This window comes from Hemiscyllium ocellatum, chromosome 5, assembly GCF_020745735.1.
Source record: "Hemiscyllium ocellatum isolate sHemOce1 chromosome 5, sHemOce1.pat.X.cur, whole genome shotgun sequence".
Lineage (NCBI taxonomy): Eukaryota > Metazoa > Chordata > Chondrichthyes > Orectolobiformes > Hemiscylliidae > Hemiscyllium > Hemiscyllium ocellatum.
In genome coordinates, this window is record NC_083405.1 from 54,952,174 (window position 1) to 54,974,438 (window position 22,265).

At 41.3% G+C, this 22,265-nt stretch overlaps 1 protein-coding gene across 1 annotated transcript in view; it reads right to left on the minus strand.

The window, feature by feature from the left end:
- LOC132816192 (electrogenic aspartate/glutamate antiporter SLC25A13, mitochondrial) overlaps positions 1-22,265 on the minus strand; it is a 187,810-nt gene that overhangs the window by 42,918 nt on the left and 122,627 nt on the right. The window contains exons 11-12 of the mRNA XM_060825688.1: positions 20,301-20,353; positions 18,710-18,790 (exon numbers count right to left, since the gene is read on the minus strand). Coding sequence (XP_060681671.1) covers positions 18,710-18,790; positions 20,301-20,353 — 134 coding nt within the window. The remainder of the gene's footprint in view (positions 1-18,709; positions 18,791-20,300; positions 20,354-22,265) is intronic.

The following is a 22,265-nucleotide window of genomic DNA, read 5'->3' on the forward strand; positions in this document are numbered from 1 at the left end:
GCCTTCCAATGAGAGGTCTTCTCTCATGATCAGGTCTCATGATTAAGGATACAGAATTGGGAAATGGAGAAGGCACTCAAAGTACTGGCTCACCCCACCTCCAATTTTCTTCATTTCTCACTTTACCAATCCCATCCGTACTCACTCAACTTCGGTCTGGAGTCCCTTCACAGACTTTGGTCTCTGCTTGGTATTATGGATTAGACCATACTTCCTCAAAATATATCCAAGAGATATTCGAGTCCTAACTTTTAACTTATTTAGAGTCATAGAGATGTACAGCATGGAAACAGACCCTTCAGTCCAACTCATCCATGCCGACCAATTATCCTAAATTAATCCAGTCCTATTTGCTAGCAGTTGACCCATATCCTTCCACACTCTCCCTAATCACATTCCTATCCAGATGCCTTTTAGATATTGTAATTGGACCAGCCCCCACCACTTTCTCTGGCAGCTCGTTCCATATACTCACCACTATCTGCATGAAAACTTTGCCCCTTTTAGATTTTTCCCATCTCATCCTAAAGCCAAGCCCTCTAGTTCTGGTCTCCCCCACCCCAGGGAAAAGACTTTCTCTATTTATCCTATCCATGCCAATCATGATTCTATCAACCTCTATAAGGTTAACTCTCAGCCTCCAATGCTCCAGGGAAAACAATCCCAGACTACTCAGCCTCTCCCATAGCTCAAACCCTACAACCCTGGCAACATCCTTCTAAATCTTTTCTGAACCCTTTCAAGTTCCACAACATCTTTCCAATAGCAGTGGGAACAGAATTATACACAATATTCCAAAAGTCGCCAAACCAATGTCCTGTTCAGCCACAACATGGCCTCCCAACTATGATACTCAATGTTCTGACCAACAAAGGAAAGCATACCAAATGCCTTCTTGATTACGTTATCTACCTGTAATGCCACTTTCATGAAATGATGAATCTGTACTCCAAGATCTCTTTGTTCAGCAGCACTTTCCAGGACCTTACCATTAACTGTAAAAGTCCTGCCCTGATTTGCCAAATTTAACTCTACCTGCCATGCCTCAGCCCACAGGCCCATCTGAACAAGATTCCATTGTACTCTGAGGTAACCTTCTTAGCTGTCCACTATACCTCCAATTTTGGTGTCTTCTGCAAACTTACTAACTATAACTACTATGTTCACATTCAAATCATTTATATAAACGATGAAAAAAAGTGGAACCAGCATCGATCCTTGTGTCACACCACTAGTCACAGGGCTCCAGTGTAAAAGGCAACCCTCCACCACCACCCTCTGAGTTCTACCTTTGAGCCAGTTCTGTGTCCATATGGCTAGTTCTCCCTGCATTCTGTGTGATCTAACCTTGGTAAACAGTCTACTTTAGGAACCTTGTCGAATGCCTTACTGAACTCCACATAGATCACGTCCGCCGCTCTGCCCTCATCAAAAAAACTCAATCAAGTCAATGATATATGATTTCCCATTCACAAAGTCATGCTGACTATCCCTAATCAGTCCCTGCCTTTTCCAAATACATGCACATCCTGTCCCTCAGGGAAGCCTCCAACAACTTGCCTACCACCAATGACAGGCTCACTGGTCTATACTTCCCCGGCCTGTCCTTACCACCCTTCTTAAACAGTGGCAGCACGTTAACCATCCTTAAATCTTCCAGCACCTCACCTGTGACTATCGATGATACAAATATCTCAGCAGGGAGCCCAGCAATCACTTCCCCGGATTCCAACAGAGCTCTGGGTACACCTGATCAGATCCTAGGGATTTACCCACCTTTATGCATTTCAAGACATCCAGCACCTCCTCTTTATAATGCAGACATCTATTTCTCCACATTCTACATCCTCCATGTCCTTCTCCACAGTAAACATTGATGCAGAACACTCGTTTAATATGTCCTCCATCTCCTGCCGTTCCACGCATAGGATGTCTTGCTGATCTTTGAGGGGCCCTATTTTTTCCTTAGTTTTCCTTTAACATTCACAGAGTTATGAAGTTGTACAGCATGAAAACAGACCCTTCAGTCTAACTCATCCATGCCAATCTATCCCAACCTAATCTAGTCCAACCTGCTAGCACTTGGCCCATATCCCTCCAAACTCTTCCTATTTATATTTTCATCTAGATGCCTTTTACATGTTACAATTGTACTGGCCTACACGACTTCCTCTGGCAGCTCATTTCATACACGTACCACCCTCTGTGTGAAAATGTTGCACCTTAGGTCTCATTGATATCTTTCCCCCTCACCTTTCCTGAACCCTTTCAAGTTTCACAACTTTGTTCCGATACGAAGGAGACCAGAATTGCACACAATATTCCAAAAGTGGCCTAACCAATGTCTGGTAGCAGCAACATGACCTCCCAACTCCTGTACTCAATACTCTGATCAATAAAAGAAAGCATATGCCAAACACCTTCTTCACTCTCCTATCTACCTGCAACTCTACTTTCAAGGAGGTATGAACCTGCACTCCAAGGTCTCTTTGTTCAGCAACACTTTCTGGGACCTTATCATTAAGTGTATAAGTCCTGCTCTGATTTGCTTTGCCAAAATGCAGTATCTCGTATTTCTTTAACTTCAATTCCATCTGCCATTCCTCAGTCCAGTGGCCCATTTAATCAAGATTGTGTTTTAATCTGAGGTAACTTCTTTGCTGTCCACTATACCTCCAATTTTAGTGTCATCTGCAAACTTACTAACCTTACCTCTTACGATCACATCCAAATCATTTATACAAATGACAAAACTAATGCACTGATCCTTGTGGCACTCCACTGCTACTGACCTCCACCTCCACCCTGTCTTCTACCTTTGAGCCAGTTCTGTATCCAAATGGCTAGTTCTCCTTGTTTTCCATGACATCTATCCTTGCTAGCCAATTTCCTGTGGGGAACCTTTTCAAATGCTTTACTAAGTCCATATACATCATGTCTCTGCCCTCATCAAATCTCTTTGTTTCTTCTTCAAAAAACGCAATCAAATTCATGAGACATGATTTCCCATGCACAAAGCCATGTTGACTATCCTTCAAGATTCCCCCTCCAATAACCTGTCCACCATCGAAGTCAGGTTCACCAAACTATAGTTCCCTGGCTTGTCCTTATCACCTTTCTTAAATAGTGGCACCAATTTGCCAACCTCCAGTCTTCCAGTGGCTCACTTGTGACTATCGATGATACAAATATCTCAGCAAGGAGCTCAGCAATCACTTCCCTAGCTTCCCACAGAGTTTTAGGGTACACCTGATCAGGTCCTGGGGATTTATCCACTTTTATGCGTTTCAAGACATCCATTACTTCCTCCTCTGTAATATGGACATTTTTCAAGATGCCACCATCTACTTCCCTACATTCTACAGCTTCCGTGTCCTTTTCCACAGTAAACACCGATGCAAAATACTCATTTCCCCCATCTCCTGCAGCTCCACAAAGGCTGATCTTTGAGCAGCCCTATTCTCTCCCTAGTTACCATTTTGTCCTTAATGTATTTGTAATATCCCTTTGAATTCTCCTTAACTCTGTTTGCCAAAGCTACTTCATGTCCCCTTTTTGTTTTCCTCATTTCCCTCTTAATTATACTCCTACTGTCCTTATACTCTTCTAAGAATTCACTTGATCTATCCTGACTATACCTGACATATGCTGCCTTCATTTTCTTAACCACAACCTCAATTTCTCTAGTCATCCAGCATTCCCTATACCTACCAGCCTTTAGCCTTCCTTTCACCCAACAGGAATATACTGTCTCTGGATTCTCGTTATCTCATTTCTGAAGGCTTCACATTTTCCAGCTATCCCTTTACCTGTGAAAATCTGCCCCCAATCAGCTTTTGAAAGTTCTAGCCTATTACTGTCAAAATTGGCCTTCCTCCAATTTAGAACTTCAACTTTTACATCTAGTCTATCCTTTTCCATCACTATTTTAAAAGTAATAGAATTATGATCACTCACTCCAAAGTGCTCCCCTACTGACACCTCAGTCACCTGCCCTGCCTTATTTCCCAACAGTCTGTCAAGTTTTGCACCTTTTCTAGTAGGTACATCCACACACTGAATCAAAAACTTTTCTTGTGCACATTTAACAAGTTCCTCTCCATCGAAACCCTTAACACTATGTCAGTCCCAGTCTATGTTTGGTAAGTTAAAATCCCCTACTATAACCACCCTATTATTCTTACAGATAACTGAAATCTCCTTAAAAATTTGTTTCTCAGTTTCCTGCTTACTATTAGGGCGTCTATAATACAATCCCAAAAAGGTGATCACCCCTTTCTTATTTCTCAGTTCCACCCAAATAACTTCCTTGGATGTATTTCTGGGAACATCCTCAATGCTATCCCTTATCAAAAATGCCACTCCCCCTCCTCTCTTGCCTACCTTTCTATCCTTCCTGTAGCATTTGTATCCTACCTCTCTTAAGAGGAACACATTGTCTCTGGACTGTCGTTGGCTCATGTCTGAAAGCTTCCCATTTTCCAGCTATCCCTTTACCTGTGATCATCTGCCTCCAATCAGCTTTTGAAAGTTCTTGCCTATTACTGTCAAAATTTAAAACTTCAGCTTTTAGATCTAGTCTATCCTTTCCATCACCATTTTATAAGTAATAGAATTATGGTCACTCATTCCAAACTGCTCCACCACTGACACCTCAGTCACTTGCCCTGACATATTTCTGAAGGTCAAGTTTTGCACCTTCTCTAGTAGGTAATCCACATACTGAATCAGAAACTTTTCTTGTACACACCTAACAAATTCCTCTCCATCTAAACCCTTATGGCAGTCCCAGTCTATTTTGGAAATTTAAAATCCCCTACCATAGTCACCCTACTATTCTCAAAATTAACTGAGATGTGATTTTTGAGAAGATTCATAGCTTAGGTTGAGGTTCAACTTGTAAGTTTGCTTACTGAGCTGGTTTGTTTTCAGATGTTTCATCACTATGCTAGGTAACATCATCAATGAGCCTCCGGTGAAGCACATGTTCTGTCCCTCTTTCTATTTATGTGTCTTGGTGTCTTAAAGTGAGTGATATCATTTCCGGTTCTTTTTCTCAGAAGCTGGTAAATGGGGTCTAAATCGATGTGTTTGTTGATGGAGTTCTGAGTTGAATGCCAGGCCTCTGGGAATTCCCATGCGTGTCTCTGTTTCGCCAGTCCTAGGATGGATGCATAGTCCCAGTCGAAGTGGTGTCTTTCTTCGTCTGTAGGCAAGGATACTAGTGATAGTGACTCATGTCTTTTGGTGGCTAGTTGGAGTTTGTGCCCCTTCTGGTGTCCAGTTTTCTGCCTGTCTGTCCGATGTAGTGTTTGCTACAGTCCTTGCATGGTATTTTGTGAATGACGTTCATTTTGCTGGTTGTTGGTATTGGGTCCTTTAGGTTCATCAAGTCCTTTAGGAACATCTTCAAAGACAACAAGATAGAAGAGGACGAAATAAAGGTCTCCTTTGACATAACAGCCCTACTGACATCAATTAACATCAGCCTGGCCAAAGAAACACTGACTGCACTACTAAATGAACCAAGGGCACAAACAGCTGACAGCACTAACCTCATCAGCAAGGACAACATTCTCAAGCTAGTAGACCTGTGTTTCACTACCCATTTCACCTTCAATGACAAGACCAACAAACAAATCAACGGAACATCCATGGGATCACCAATATCAGGCTTCTTAGCAGAAGCAGTAATGCAGAGACTCAAATGAACAGCCCTCCCAACAATCTGACCCTAACCTTGGGTCCAGTACCTTAGTGACATCTTTGTCATCACAAAACAGAACAAATTAGAGGAAACCTACATCATCATCAACACCATTACTGGCATAAATTTCACAAAAGAAGAGAACAACAGCAGACTCCTCTTCCTAGATGTCACAATGGAACGAACAGTTAATGGAGAACTGCAGACCAGTGTCTAAAAGAAAGCAAGACGCATAGAACAGGTACTAGAAGTAATCATCTCAACACCCACAAACAGATGCATCAGGACATCATTTAAATGGGCCACAACATACTGCAGCACCCAGGAACTATAAGCATCAGAAGAAAAACATTCAAGAAGAACAGCTACCCAGTAAACTCAGTCTGCCGATTCTTAGACAACAAATCCAAACAAATAGACACTACATGCCCAGAAACTCTAGCCATACTACTGTACGTCAAAGACATCTTGGAGATGACTAGCAGACTACTCCAACCCCTTGGTCACCCACAAACTTACCAACATACTGAAACAGCTTCTGATGAACTTACAGGACACTATACCAACAACCAGCAAAACAAATGTAATTTACAAAATATCATGCAAGGACTGTAACAAACACTACATTGAACAGGCAGGCAGAAAACTAGCCACCAGAAGACACAAACTCCAATTAGCCACCAAAAGACATGACTCACTATCACTAGTATCCTTACATATAGATGAAGAAGGACGCCACTTCGATTGGGACAACACATCCATCCTAGGACTGACTAAACAGAGACATGCACGGAAAATCCTAGAACCCTGACATTCAAATTGGAACTCCATCAATAGACACAATGATTTGGAGTGCATTTACCAACCTCTGAGAAAAAGAACCGGAAATGATATCGCTCACATTAAGAGACCAAGACACATAAATAGAAAGTGGGACAGAACACCAGCACTTTACTGGAGGCTCACTGATGATGTTACCTAGCATGGTGATGAAACGTTTGAAAATAAACCCGCCGGTTCAGCGAGCAAACTTACAACCATAACTGAGATCCCCGTACAAGCTTGTTTGTCAATTTCCCGCTGACAAGTGGGAAGATATGAAATATCTGAAATATTCTTTGTCTAATTTTTAAAAATAATAAATCTACTTTCTATGTTTTCCATGGAGAAAACATCTTGGCATCAGTTTGACAACATACTTATTCAAGAGGAACATGGCAGAACAAATCCATCCTAAAGGCACATATAGTACAATCCCAATAAGGTGATCATTCCATTACTTCTCAGTTCCACCCCAATAATTCCCTAGACATATTCCCAGGAATATCCTCCATAAGTACAGCCCTATTGTTATCTCTTATCAAAAATGCCACAACCCCCACCCCAACCCTTTCTATTCTTCATTTAGTATTTATATCCTGGAACATTAAGTTGTCAGTCTTGTCCATCCCTGAGCCACATCTCTGCAATTGCTATGATAGGAGAAAGTGAGGACTGCAGATGCTGGAGATCAGAACTGAAAATGTGTTGCTGGAAAAGCACAGCAGGTCAGGCAGCATCCAAGGAGCAGGAGATTCGACGTTTCGGGCATGAGCCCTTCTTCATTCCTGAAGAAGGGCTCATGCCCGAAACGTCGAAACTCCTGCTCCTTGGATGCTGTCTGACCAATTGCTATGATATCCCAGTCCCATGTTCCCAACCATGCCCTGAATTAGTCTGCCTTCCCTGTTAGGCCTCTTGCATTAAAATAAATGTAGCTTAATTTATCAGTCCCACCTTCCTTCTCTGCTTTATTCCTGCCTGCTCTGACTGTTTGACTTGATCCTTTTCTCAACTGTACCAGTCTCAGACTGATCTGTTTCCTCATTATCTCCCTGGCTCCCATTCCCCCACCTTACTAGTTTAAGTGCTCTTGAGCAGCTCTCAACTGTCTCCCTGCCAGTATTTTAGTCCCCTTCCAAGTCAAGTGCAATCCACCCTTCTTGTACAGGTCACTTCTACCCCAGAAGAGATTCCAATGATCCAAAAATAAGAACCCTTCTCCTCTGCACCAGCTCCTCAGCCACGCATTTATTTGCTTTATCTTCTTACTCTTACCCTCACTAGTAGCACTAGGAGCATTCCAAATATTATTACCCTTGAGGACTTCCTTTCTAAATTCCTGCCTAACTTTTTGTATCCTTCCTTCAGAATCTCATCCTTCCAATGTGCACAATGACCGCCTGCTACTCCCTCTCCTCTTTCAGAATATTCTGCACTCTCTCTGAAATATTCTTTGTCTAATTTTTTAAAATAATAAATCTACTTTCTATGTTTTCCATGGAGAAAACATCTTGGCATCAGTTTGACAACATACTTATTCAAGAGGAACATGGCAGAACAAATCCATCCTAAAGGCACATATTGTCACACTGGTGCAGTACTGACAGCTGCCACCACCCCAACTGGTGCTGACAAGGAATGGTAAGCTCTAGGCATCAGACTGGGTGCTAAATGATACTTTGAACAGATCTAGCAACTAAAGACTGGACATCTGTGTGGCACTGTGGGCCAACAGCAACACCAGAATCACATTCCCACACAATCTGAAACCTCATGGCATGGCATATCTTCCACTCTACCATTGCCTTTAAAACAAAGGATTAACCCTGGCCAATATAGAGTGTAGCAGGGTATGACAAGAGCATCACCACACATTCGTAAAAATGAGGTCTTACCTGGTGACGCTACAAAACAGAATTACTTGCAGGCGAAACAGCTTAAGCACCAAGTGATAGAGCTAAGTGATCACACAAACAAAACATCTGACCTGGGCTCTGCAGTCATGCCATATCCTGTCGAGAGTGCTGGTGGAAAATTTAGTGAAGTTGGAGGCTCCACAAAATACTTAATGATGGGACAACCCAGCATATCAGGCAGCATCCAAGGAGCAGGGAAATCGACATTTCGGGGCACAGCCCACATTGATTTCCCTGTGCCTTGGATGCTGCGTCACCTGCTGTGTTTTTCCAGCAACACACTCTCAACTCTGACCTCCAGCATCTGCAGACCTCATTGTCTCCCACCCCAGCACATCAGTTCGAAGGACATGGCTGGAGAATTTGCAACAACCTTCAACTACAAATACCTAGTGGCGGATCCATCACAATCTCCTTCAGAGGTCCCAGCCTCACGGATGTCAGTATTCAGCCTATTTGATTCACTCTACATGATATTAAGAAACAGTTGATGGTACTGGTAGGGCAAAGGCTATAGGCCCTGACAATATTCCAGCAATAATACTGAAGATGTGGTCCAGAACTTGGTAAACTCCTAGCCAAGCTGTTCCAGTATAGCTACAACACGACCATCTACCTGACAATGTGGAAAATTACCCAAGCATGTCCTGCATACAAAGAACAGAACTAAGTCCAACCCAAACAATTACTGTCCCATTTGTCAATTCTTAAACCATCAATAAAGTGATTCAAGGTAATATCAATCGTATTATCAAGCAACATACGTTCAGCAAAAATCTGCACCCTCATGTCCAAATTGGATTCCATCAGTGCCACTCAGCTCCTGATCTCATTACAGCCTTGGTTCAAACACGGACAAAAGCACTGAATTCCAGAGATGAGGTGAGAATGGCAGCCCTTGGCATCAAAGGTGCATCTGACCAAGTTTGACATCAAGAAGTCAGAGCAAAATTAGACTCTGTTGGAATCGGGGAAAAGCTCTCTGCTGGTTGGAGTCATACCTGGCACATAGGAAGATAATTGTGATTGTAGGTGGTCAGTCATCTAAACTCCAGGTCATCTCTGCAAGAGTTCCTCAGGGTAATGTCTTAAGCCTAACCATCTTCATCTGCTTCATCAATGGCCTTCCATCCATCATAAGATCAGAAGTAGGGATGTTCACCAACGATTGCACAACGTTTACCAACATTCACAACTCAAGATACTGAAGCAGTCCATGTCCAAATGCAGCAAGACCTGGACAATATCCAGGCTTGGGCTGAAAAGTGGCAAGTAACATTCATACCAGTCAATTGCCAGGCAATAATCATCTTCAGTAAGCGACAATCTGACAACCTTTCCTTGACATTCAATTCACCGAATCCCCTACTAGTGATATTTGGAGGTTGGGGGGGGGGTTACCATTGACCAGACACTCAACTGGACTAACCACACAAATGCACGAATGTAATTACAAGAAGAGGTCAAAGACCAGGAAACTGCAACAAGTCACTGATCTCCAGATTCCCTGAAACCTGTCTACCATCGATAAGGTATAAGTCAGGAATGTGATGTAATAGTCCCCATGTGCCTGAATGATTGCAGAACCAACAACATTCAAGAAGCCTGACACCATCCAGAACAAAGCAGCCTGCTTAATTGGCACCACACTCACAAATATCCAGTCACTCCACTATTGGCGCTCAGTCACAGCGGTGTGTAACATCTACAAGACGTATTCACCAACGATCCTCTAACAGCACCTTCCAAACTCATGGCCACTATCATCTGTAAGGATAAGGGCAGCAGATACATGGGAACACCACCATTTACAAGTTCCCCTCCAAGCGACTCACCAACTGACTTGGAAATATACTGCTATTTTTGTCAATGTTATTTGGTCAAAATCCTGGAAGTCCCTTCCCAGTGGCATTTTAGTTCTACTTCCAGCAGATGAACTGAAAACATTCAAAATGGCAGGAGAAAGTGAGGACTGCAGATGCTGGAAGCCAAAGTCAAGAGTGGGGTGCTGGAAAAGCAGGCAGCATCTAAGGAGCAGGAGAATCGACATTTTGGGCATAAGTCCTTCATCAGGAATTCTTGCCTGAAACGTCGATACCCCTGCTCCTCGGATGTTGTCTGACTTTTTCCAGCACCCCACATTCAAGAAGGCAGTTTACCACCACCTTCTTAACAGCAAGTAGGAATGGGTAATAAATGTTGGCCCATGCAGCGATGCACATACTCTACAAGCCAAAAAAAACTAAGTAAGTGGCAGGCAGGACATCACCACATCACCACCCAAATTCTTTGTAAGGCCTGATTGTATCCATTAAGTGCCTGAAGAACAGTTAATACCTTTGGACCTCCACCAAGAAAATAACAGAGGCTCTCCACTAGATGGCCCGACCAGTGGGTTAGATTCCCAGCAGGTCAAATAAACCGAGCCCACACTAAGGAGGAGAGTGAATTAGATAGAATCAAATCTCTCAAGCTGGGAAAGGGCATTATTATCATCCATAGAATTATAATCAGTGCAATGATATTTTTCATTACACTTGAAGTGTATCATGGAAGGAATAATAAAACTTGTCCCTTTGAGGTGTGTTTTTACCTGTTTAGTTTCCAACTCTTTGTTTGAAATCTGGATTGCATTTTTTCATTCATTTTGTTTTATCTTCCCCCATTCACTTATTTTCTATATCCCATAATTTAAAATTTTCAGCTATTCATTCCCAAGTGCTGTATTCCTTCTTTCCTCATTAGCTATCTATTCTTTCCCTCGTCTTTCTTTCCTTTTTTGTCCTCATTTTGTAATTTATCCACATTCTCATTTCATTTGTTTTTCCTCATTAATTTAGTTCCTTCTCACTCCAATTACCTGCTCTTACTTCTTTCACATAATAATTCACTCCTTCGCTCAGTTATAGTTCCCTTCCCTATTTCTGGGTTTTACTCTCTTCTCTAATCTAACTACTGTATCCCTACTTCTTTTTATATATTCTCTCAATTTACTTTGGTTTGGCTTGTTGCTCTCATTTCTTTCCTTTGTCTTAGACTGCTTGAATTGGATGAATGTCAATTTAATCAATAAGACGCTATGAAAATCAAAACCTCTCTTAACCTGTCATAAATCCATCCCTGACCAACTACTGTCTCAACGCAGTACAATTTTGGCATTAATCCTCATGACCAACTCTGTGAGAAATAAATCTGGGCAGGCAGCTTTACACCCATTTTACTTAATGCTGATTATTCATTTGCATGATTGATTGGCACCTGGAAGGGCTCATCACTCAATGATGGCTAAGAGTCTTTCCATTCAATTCAGCTAACTCTGCTTGCTAGTAACCTGATGAATAATACAGGCAGGTCCTGATTTATGAATGGATTTCATTCTCAAGTCCGCTTGCGAAGCAATTTTGTGTAAGTCAGAACACATTACAGGACAATATAAAAGTATTATTTATCAGTCTGAAGATATGTTGGTATGTTGGATCTTTTAAATTATTAATACAGCCTGTATGGAATCCTGCTCACAAGTACAAGTGCTTATAGTTTGGACATTCATAAATCAGGGACCCTCAATATATATTGAAATGGAAAAGCAATGGGAAACTTAGTATTGTGTTTTGTTAATAAATGCAGCCATTTTAGTTAAAACTGATGCACAGTTGCTAAAAAATTTATGCTGTCTCTATTGAGAGTGTGACAACTCTATAGGCCAAAGTTAATGTCCTTGGTGGTAGCCCAATCCAACAGCCAGAGAGCTGTGGCAATCACATCATGGCAATTTCTGAGGGCCCCAGAGAGCAATTGTCTATCGGACAGTTGGCTGCTTGCTGTCCAGGGTCCCAGGCCTTAAAGGCAACCTTCCTGCTCCAAGATGTCCAAGGACATCTAATTCGGAGACCCCATTCTCTTTTCACAATCCTCAAGGAGATACTCTACTGAGCGCATGAAAGTAAAAATCTATAAATTGCAATTCTTTGTTGTAATCAGTTACTTGTTTTGAAATACTGAACATAATGTTTCTCTGACAATAAAATGTTGATTATTTTACTGGAAAATGCAATTATGAAACTGGCAAGTTAATATATAATTAAAATAAATTATACTACTATAAGATTAAGAAGTTCAATACAAACCCTACAGATTTCAAGTCAAATACATTTTGCAGACTCAGATTTTGCCAATAGGTTGACACTTCTGATGTCTTAACCAGATAACAGTGCAACTTCGAATTACATTTTGTCTATCCCCACTCAACTGTATGAATAAATGATTAACTTATTGTTACATATACCTTGAAGATACAGGAAAAAATATTCTGTCACCACAATCCAGCATTATTTTGAGTTACAATAAGGGTAAAAATAAATTATTCAAATTCAAGTTCACCTTCTGTCCAAATTGGGGCCTCAGGCATGGCTTCAGGGCTTCTGCAAATCTTTGCAAAAGATTCCAGTCCTCAAAGGATCCTGCTCTGGGATCAGCAATGATGTCACTGATGCCCCAGAAGACCCTAGCTCTGCTGCCCTGCCTCACTGACATCTCCAATAGTCCAGATTCCAGGCCTACCACTGCCAGGAATCCCACTCCAGGCACTGCCACCACCAAGAATCCATGTTCTGGGCTTACTGCTGCTGGGGGTTCACTGCCACTGCCAGGAGTCCAGGCTCCAGACCTACTGCCACTGGGAGTCCAGGCTCCAGGCATACCGCAACTGGGAGTCCAGGCTCCAGGCCTACTGCCATTGGGAGTCCAGGCTCCAGGCACCACCACTGTCAAGAATCCTGGTCCATGCTGTGCTAAATCCACCATTCCACCAATAGCGCTCCAGCCTCAAAGATGAAGAAAAATGTAAGAAAGGATGAAAGGTACATAGAGAAAATGGCCTGGAGTGGATGGGCTCCAATGAACCCAAACACTACATACTGTGCCAGTGCCCTCTTGGAAGGCTGAGAGACTGTAATTAAAATTCCAAGTTCCAATGAAGCAAAATTTAGTGATGAGGGATATACATTGTATTGATCAAACCTGCTAACAGCTAATTATGCTGTATTTCTATATACCTTTTAAAAAGCCTTCTATTCAAACATGGAAGTTATGTACTGCTACTAACATGCTCCATTGCTTAAAAGTGTTATATATTTTGGAGAAAAACCAACTATCCCTATTGCAGGTTCTTCACCAGGCCATCAGATGGAGGTAAGAGCTGCTTTTCCATGAAGATGGTGTAAGAAGGCCCTCCAACCAGATCAGAGGTAGTCAAGGAGAAGAGCCACCAAAGGGTGACCAGGCGAACTGCAACCAATTCAGAAAAAGAGGACACAATCTATTGTGATCTGTAAAGCTGAGTGCTAATTTTACATTTTCAAAAATTTTCTCACGGGGTTATCAGTAATACATACGTGATGGCATGGGCAATGCGGCTCAGTGGTTAGCACTGCTGCCTCAGAACGCTAAGCACCTGGGTGACTGTCTGACTGGAGTCTACATGTTCTCCCCATTCCAATGGGGATTTCCTCTAAGTTCTCCTGTTACCTCCCACACCCATGGAGAAGATAATGATGCCATGTGCTCAGTGCATCAGTGTCTATACAAAAAGGGAACGAGACCCCCGAACCTCCCTGCTGGAGTTGCTTACTCTTAGGATGGCAGCCAGATGGAGGAGGAACACATGCTAGCTGCATCTGAACCTTATTCTGAGGACATCCCAATGTTACCAATATCTCCTTACACCCTCTAGCACATAAACTCAAACCAACAAACTTGGCATTTCTGCGCCCTCTTGTTTCAAGACTCTGCATTTTCAAAGGATGCCTGGAATGGTCATCCAAGACAATGGAGTAATACATTGAGTAGACTGCGTTCACCTCAGTCAGTGGTGTCAGGATAGCAGTTAGGAAAAGCAGAAGTAAAAGTAAAGTTAAGAAATGATAAGCTCAAATATGGCATAGGTGATTTTTCCATCCAGTTTGCACTTGTAAACATATGCACAATATAATTCATTTGACGTGATTCTTTAACATGGTTTGAATTTGGTGTGGTGCATCATAATACCAAGAAGGTAACAGTTATAGCATGCCCATGTTTCTCATAACATGATAGCTGAAGAGAGGATGGAGATACCAACATTATTCCTGAATAATATATTGCATTTTCTTGCATTTTTTATTGAATGAAGACACTAGTCAGAGCACACCTGGAACACTGAACAGTTTCAGTCCTCTTATATCGAAGGAAAATATAATGGAATTGAAGGCAATTCAGAGAAGTTTCACTACATTAATTCAGAGCATGAAGGGACTTTCTTCTGAAATGTTACGCAGATTGGGCTTGTACTCATTGACATTTAGAAGAATGGGAAGTGACATATTGAATCATAAGGATGCAGAAAGACTCTTTCTCGTTCTTGCAAAGTCAGGGATCAGACGGCATAAGCTCAAAATAAAGTGTTGCCTATTGAAGACAGATGAGGAGGAATTTCTCCTGGGGGTAGTGAATCTGTGAATTCTTTACCACAGATGGCTGTCGAGGTTAAGCCATTAAGAATATTCAAGATTAAGATGTACGGATTTTTAATCAATAAAGGAATCAGGGGTTATTAGGAAAGGATAGGAAGGTGGAGTTGTAACTTATCAGATCAGCTATAATCTCATTGAATGATGGAGCAAACTTGATGGGATGAATGGTCTACTTCTATTCCTGTCTTATGTCATCTGATATTATACTTCTGTGATGATCACACTGTGGAATATGGTTTTAAATACAGATGCAGTGGAATCCCACCTCCCAAAAATCTATGCATTCAGAGAATATTGGCTCATTTATTTCACAATCACTGTAAATGAGACAGGTATAGTTTTATTTAAAAAAACACTTCAACGATAGTGCTTTAGGTATGGAGGCCATCACATTTGAAAGCACTCCTGTGATATCCTTTATACCGGTACTCAACATCAACTATGTGAAAATACTGAAGAAGGTCTTCATTTCCTGAAGAAGGGCTCATGCCCAAAACGTCGACTCTCCTGCTCCTTGGATGCTGCCAGACCTGCTGCGCTTTTCCAGCAACACATTTTCAGCATATGTGAAAATACTGCTTCACACACACTATTATAGGTTGTAGAGGAAACAGGTTTGGAGATAATTAGGAAGGAGGTCTGCCTTCTTACCTAGTGCAGTCTACATGAGAGTACACATCAACGACAACAAAGTGGTTGACTCTTAAATACCCTCTACACAATTACGAATAGGTAATTAATGCTGTACTAGTCAGCAGTACCTATCAATGAATCAATATAAATATGTGGCAAGGAAAGATGGTAAAGTTGGTTATACAGCCAGGAAGGTGATGGAGGTCTGGGATTGGAATAATGATCATCAATCCGTCACTGCTATGTACATTCTGTGTAGATTAGGTTTTCTCTAATATCCCGACCAGGTCTCTCTATGGACTTGACATCCTTGAAAGACTAATTTGCATTCAGAAATAACTGGAAAAACTCAGCAGGTCTGGCAGAATTTGTGGAGAGAAAGTGAGCTTTGGATCCAGTGACTCTTCTTCAGAACTGAAACATTAACTCTGCTTTCTCTCCACATATGCTGCCAGACCTGCTGAGCTTTTCCAGCAATTTCTGATTTAGTTTCTGATTTCCAGCATCTACAGTTCTTTGGGTTATGTGTTTCTTTTTGAATTCATAGATTCAACTTCATGCTCTGAACAATCACGATCCTCCTCCTCTGAAGGAGGATTGGGCAGGTGGTTCTGCTTCTTCTCCTGATCCTCCCCTTTCAATATCTGTCCACATAGCAGCACCAAGCTGAGCAATGAACAACAGACCATTGTTATTTGTTACATTTTCTGGGTGCATATTGCAGAGCTCTCAAGATCCGTTAAGGCAATTGAAGTGATTTTTAAGACTGGTATACTTAATAGTGGCTTTGAATGGACATACAAGCTCAATCATCTCTTCTCCCTTGACCTGGGATTGGCTTATTACCATCATCTGCCTATAAGCAGGGGATAGATTTTGCAATTGAGGTATAATCCAACGATTTGGAGCTTCTAAAGAGTTGTGCAAGGTATATGCATTATTACAGCTCCACAGAAATCTAGCACAGATCTGTATTATTCTTCTTCTGTGGTGGTACGCCAGCTAAAGATAACAGTTGTTCAGTCTGACAGATTGGTGGTGTTCTAGCGGTCACCCAGTCACGCATTTAATCCAATTTGTAATTTCACTTGAAGCAGTGTTTACTTGTATGGTATTCAATCTATTGGAGGGTTTGAGCCATAGGGAGAGGCAAAATAGGCTGGGGCTTTTTTCCTTAGAACTTCGGAAACTGAGGGATTGTCTTATACAGGGTATATAAAATAATGAGGGAGATGTATAGGGTGAACAGCCATATTGTTTTCCCAGAATAGGGGAATCCAGAACTAGACGGCACAGATTTAAGGTAAGAGAAGAAAAAAATCAAAAAGAACTTTTTCAGCGTAGAGGCTGGTGCATGGATGGAACAATAAGAGAAATTGCTGGAAAAGCTCAGCAGGTCTAGCAGCATCTGTGGAGAGAAATCAGAGATAACCTTTCAGGTCGAGTGACCCTTCCTCAGAAGGATTAGCACTTTGTTTACCAGTACTTTACAGTCTTCAGGAATCAACATGGAGTTGAACAACTCAGAGATGAAATCTTAGTTTTAACCCATTTTGATTACCACTGCAAGCCCCGTGTCTTGTATGCATGGCTTTGCTCTTAAAAGAGCTGACTTGTTTTCTATTATTAACATCTACTATTCACACTTAAACATTTAACTGTACAACATTATCTGCTTTTCCAGCCACTTTCAGTTTCAGAGAAAAGTCATATACACTGGATTTGTAATCTAATTCTGTTTCCTTCTCCATAGTTGCTGCCAGACTTGCTGAGTTTCTCCAGCACTTTGTGTTTGCTCAATCAGGAGATCTCTTTAAATGAGAACTGAAAATTTAAACACACATTCCTCCACTGACTGAAGCAGATTTTTCACAAATTTCGTTTCCAAAATGAAAATCATTCTGATGGCTTTGCCACACATTATTTACTGTAGTTAATTCAATTTTTATACCTAAAAGCATGCTCGAAAGAAGGAAAAGTAGCACAACAGTTGTCTGACATTGAGTTGAGTTGAGCTTGAAAGCTTTGCTCTATTCAATACTAAGTACACCTATTTACTCTTCCACACCTTTACCTCCTATAATCTGATCTTTTCCCAGCATTTTGGGGGTGGACTGTAAAAAGTAGGCTGAGGCTTGCACTGGGAGCAAGGAGAGGCCTGAAGTGGAGCAGACCAGATCCGAACCAAGAGCAGAGGGAGGAGGCTTCAAGTGGTGTGTCTGCATGTGTTTTGAGGGAGAGGGTGTTGGGATTTGGGCCTTGCAAAGCCTGCACAAGGAGTGGAGCAAGGCCTGTATTAGGAGCAGGGTAAAGCCTGCACTGAGAGAAGGGGGGAAACATGCACTAGGGGTGGGTGAGGTCTGTACCAGGAGCTAGGGCAACAGCCTCGGTTTGTCCATTTTGTGCAATAGTTTTTAGAAAAACATTATTAAAAGTTTGACCAACTTTTCTAAATGCATATTTCCTGCAGCATCTTCATTTTCTAACATTACATTAGTGATCACAATTGTAATTTCAGCTCTTGGGTCATCCTAAGGCCATAAAGATTGCAGGTAAGTTCAAGTCTTTCTGGTTAAAATACTCATCAACTAAGTGAAATAATTGCACAGAGGCCGGTATTCTGTCACCAAACCACCTTTTATTTATATGTGGAGAGTTGCTGACAATGCTCTAGCTCTCTCAGAGCCAGCTATCAGAGTGAATAGGATGTCTGACCCACCTGTTCTGATCTGTCAGCCAGGGTTCCCTGATTGGAACAGATTAACAGCCCTCCTCAGAAAATTCATATTCTATGAGGTCCACCTGGTTGACCTTGTTACAATCACTACACCAAGGTCCATTTCTCCTGAGGTCTCTCTTATACCAATTCCAAAATAACAAAAACATCAGCATTCACATCATACCACATATTTAGTGTTTGATCTTAGAAAATCTCAGCTCCACAATGAAATTGCCATTTGCTATGCTAGACCAATGCATCAGGAAGTGACAATGTGAGTCTTCCTTGAATGCTTTTATAAAATAACTATGGTTATAGGAAGGGAAATTTTTTTTTGAAAACCTTTGCCCATGAGGAGCACAATGGAAGATCAACAAGTCAGATCATAAATATCAATACTCACACAACCACCAGCAAGTATTTCTGCTGCAAGTACAATGGAGCCATCTTTCCGAATAAATCTGTCTCTTACAAAATCATTTGTCTGAAATTAAATAAAATATTTTGAATAAAACAATGAAATTCATCTCCAAAATCTATTTTTTTAACTGTCAACAATAGCAGAAAGCACATATGTTCATGTTTTTCATTCTGAATTTATCTTAAAACTTCACAGGTCTGCAGCTATACCTCACTAACAGCACCCTGATATTATTCAGTCAAATTCACAAAAAATGGCACCTTGGGAAAGATACCAGAGAAGTAACATTTCTAAGAAATAAAACCTAGTATAAGCCACTACTTTCAATTTCTGGACGCGGATTTAAATCCAGTTCAGAATGGAAGAATTAAAATTTGTGTTTGATGGCTATAAGGTCACCACGTCAAAGGGTTTCAGCAGTCCCAGTTCAGTGTACAATGAACAAGAGGTTACAGCATATAATTGATCTTAATCATGTATTAATGGACAATCTCACTCAGAAAGAGCTGAACAGTTGCTGTGAAAGACAGAAATCAAAATCACTGAAATGGGGATACTCTTTTGTGACTTGGAATCAAGTAGATTATGCAGTACAACACAAAACTATGACTGACTACAGAATCCCTGAAGTCCCATCTTGAGCTGTCTCCAAGTGGGAGAATGGCAAGAGTTGGCCAATTAAGCCTATGGCCAGAGGTTTATTTGCTCACTTAAGGCTTAAACTCCTCCAGTCTTGTTTAGGGGAGGCAGATGAGGAGTCCTTGTTAAAGGCACCCCCTCTACTGTGTTCGCCCTTCTATCATCAAGTACCTTTTCCTGGGATGCAGTGACCATCACAACTTTGGACGGGTGTCATATAGGCAACAGTCACTACCTCCCTAGTTACTGCTCTGATCGGCCGTCAGCTCTCAGTAAGTAAGATCTTAGTCCCTGTAGACTGCTGTGTCAAATGTCTCAGTGGAATAAAATGGAGGACAGTTTCAAAATGAGGTGACAAGAGATAGCTGTCAAATCTCCAGACAGCAACCAAGAATGTCTCAAATGCCAAGATTTCATCTTGGATACCTGAGATGTGAAAGATTCGACTCCACACTATTAACATCTCTGATCTTGACCTTAGAATTGCAGAGAGAACAAAAGGAAGAAAATTAGAGAAGAAAATACACTCATAGGGTGGAATCTTGTGGAGTTACATGTATCCCCTGTTACACAGCAGGTAAAACCCCTATACTGCATATTTTAAGGAAGGCCTGTCATACCTCGAGGCAGTTAAGTATTTAACAAGCTGAAAATGTGTTGCTGGTTAAAGCACAGCAGGTTAGGCAGCATCCAAGGAACAGGAGAATCGACGTTTCGGGCATAACCCCTTCTTCAGGAAGTTCTCAGTTTTGCAAGGTAAGTCACTAACAATTGTGTTAAATATTTATAGTAGTCAACATGAACATATATGATTGCAAAATGTTCAAACAAATTTAGATGCAACGTCAGAGAAATGAAACATTTCTATAGGAAGCATGACATGATACTTTGTAAAGTTAAGTAATATCTTTAAGAATGTATTTACAACACTTACAGTAAGTTTTATAGCTTTCTCTGGTGCAACACCCATCAGCTGTGGTATTAATCCTATAATGGGAACACACACAAGGATTAGGTTTATTAATATCAATCAGTGCAAATGTATGTCTTCTTTTGAGAAGAGCTTCTCAGTTATGGCTAAAAGCAAGCAGTAAATCAATGATAAAGAAGGAAGAACAGCAGTTCTATTTTCTATTAATGAGTTTTATTTCCTCAAACAAGTGGGAAATCCCAGACAAAAAGTAAAAGTGATCTTAGAAATGGGAAATTAAAGCAGTAATCACTGGAAATACACAGACCAACCAACATTAATAACAATAATTATTTTGGTGATGAACATATCTGCATAATAATATAACGTTCTTAATGTTATTATGATCATAAAACCAAAGTCTTTCCCAACACCCCACCATCCCCATTGCTGAACCTCTTCACAGAAAGTATACATTGCGTAGTACAGAATTTAAGTGCCTTTCTCAAATACCTTAGAAGCCATCAAAATTTTAAGAAGATTAATTTCCTCTTCAAATCTGTAATGAAAAATTGAAGTCAGTTTCAACATCAGGTATTCACAGATCTGGTAAGGCAGATGGTCTCCTTATATTTCTTTTACTCATTCAGAGATGTAGGCTTCACTGGCAGGGCCATAATCCATTGCCCAATACTATCTGCCTTGGAGAAGTGCAGGCAGCTGCCTTCTTGACCTGCTGCAGTCCATGTGGTACAGATACACTAACAATGCTATTAAGGAGAGAGTTTCAGGATTGTGATCAAGCAATAGTGAATGAACAACATGTTTTCCAAGTCAATCTGGTGAGTGTCACAGAAGGGAATTTGCAGGTGATGATGCTCCCATACATCCAGTGCCCTTGTCTTTCCAGGTGGCAGTAATCGGATTTGAAAGATGCCAAGGCCTTTGGTGGATTTCTCCAAAATTGCTTGTCGTTGAAGAACTTGGCTGCTACTGTGTGTTGGTGGTGGAACGACTGAATCTTTGAGTGTGCGATGCCTACCAAGCAGATAGCTTGTCCTTCATACTGTCAGATTTGAGTCTTATTGTAGCTGCACTCCTCCAGGTAAGTGGGGGCTGCTCCATCACACTCCTGGCTTGTGTACTGCAGATACACACAGGTTTGGGGGAAGTCAAGCGATGCAGAGCAGGATTCCTAACTTTTGACCTGATCTTGAAGCCACGGAACTTACATGGCTACTCTAATTCAGTTTCTATTAATGGTGGCCCGCAACATGTTGACAGTGGTGATTCAGTGATGCCAATAAACATCAAGGGATGATGGCTAAATTCGCTCTGTTGAAGAAGGTCCTTGCCTGCTATTTGTGTGGTGCATATGTTACTTGCCACTTGACAGCCTGAGCCTATTTATTTTCCAGGTGTTGCTGCATTTGGACACAGCGATCTTCAGTATTTGAGTTGTTGTTAGTGGTGCTGAACATTGTGTACTTAATAGTGAATACCCCATTTCTGACCGTATGATGGAAGGATGGAAGATCATTGGTGAAGTAACTACAGATGATTCAGCCACGGTTCCTAGAGCTGAGACGAACACAGACATCCTTCTTTGTGCAAGGTATGACTCCAGTTGTAGAGAATTTTCCCCGATTCCCATTTCTAGTTTTGTTACTGCTCTTTGATACCACATTCAGTCATATATGGCCTTGATACCACAGGCAGTCACTCTTTATTCAGCTCTGAAAACCTCAACTCTCAAAAAGAATCATACCAGACTCAAAATGTTAATTGCTTCTCTCTGCATGGATGCTGTCAGACTTGCTGATTTTCTTCAGCCTTCTCTAGCATCCACAATATCTAGCCCATAGTCCAGATTTGGTGGTTATGGTACTGCTTAGCACTCTCCCCCACCTTCTGTAGAGAATGCATGTAATCTTGTGTTGTACACACAGGTTGACACCTCATTTTTTGTTATGCCTGGTGCTGCTCCTA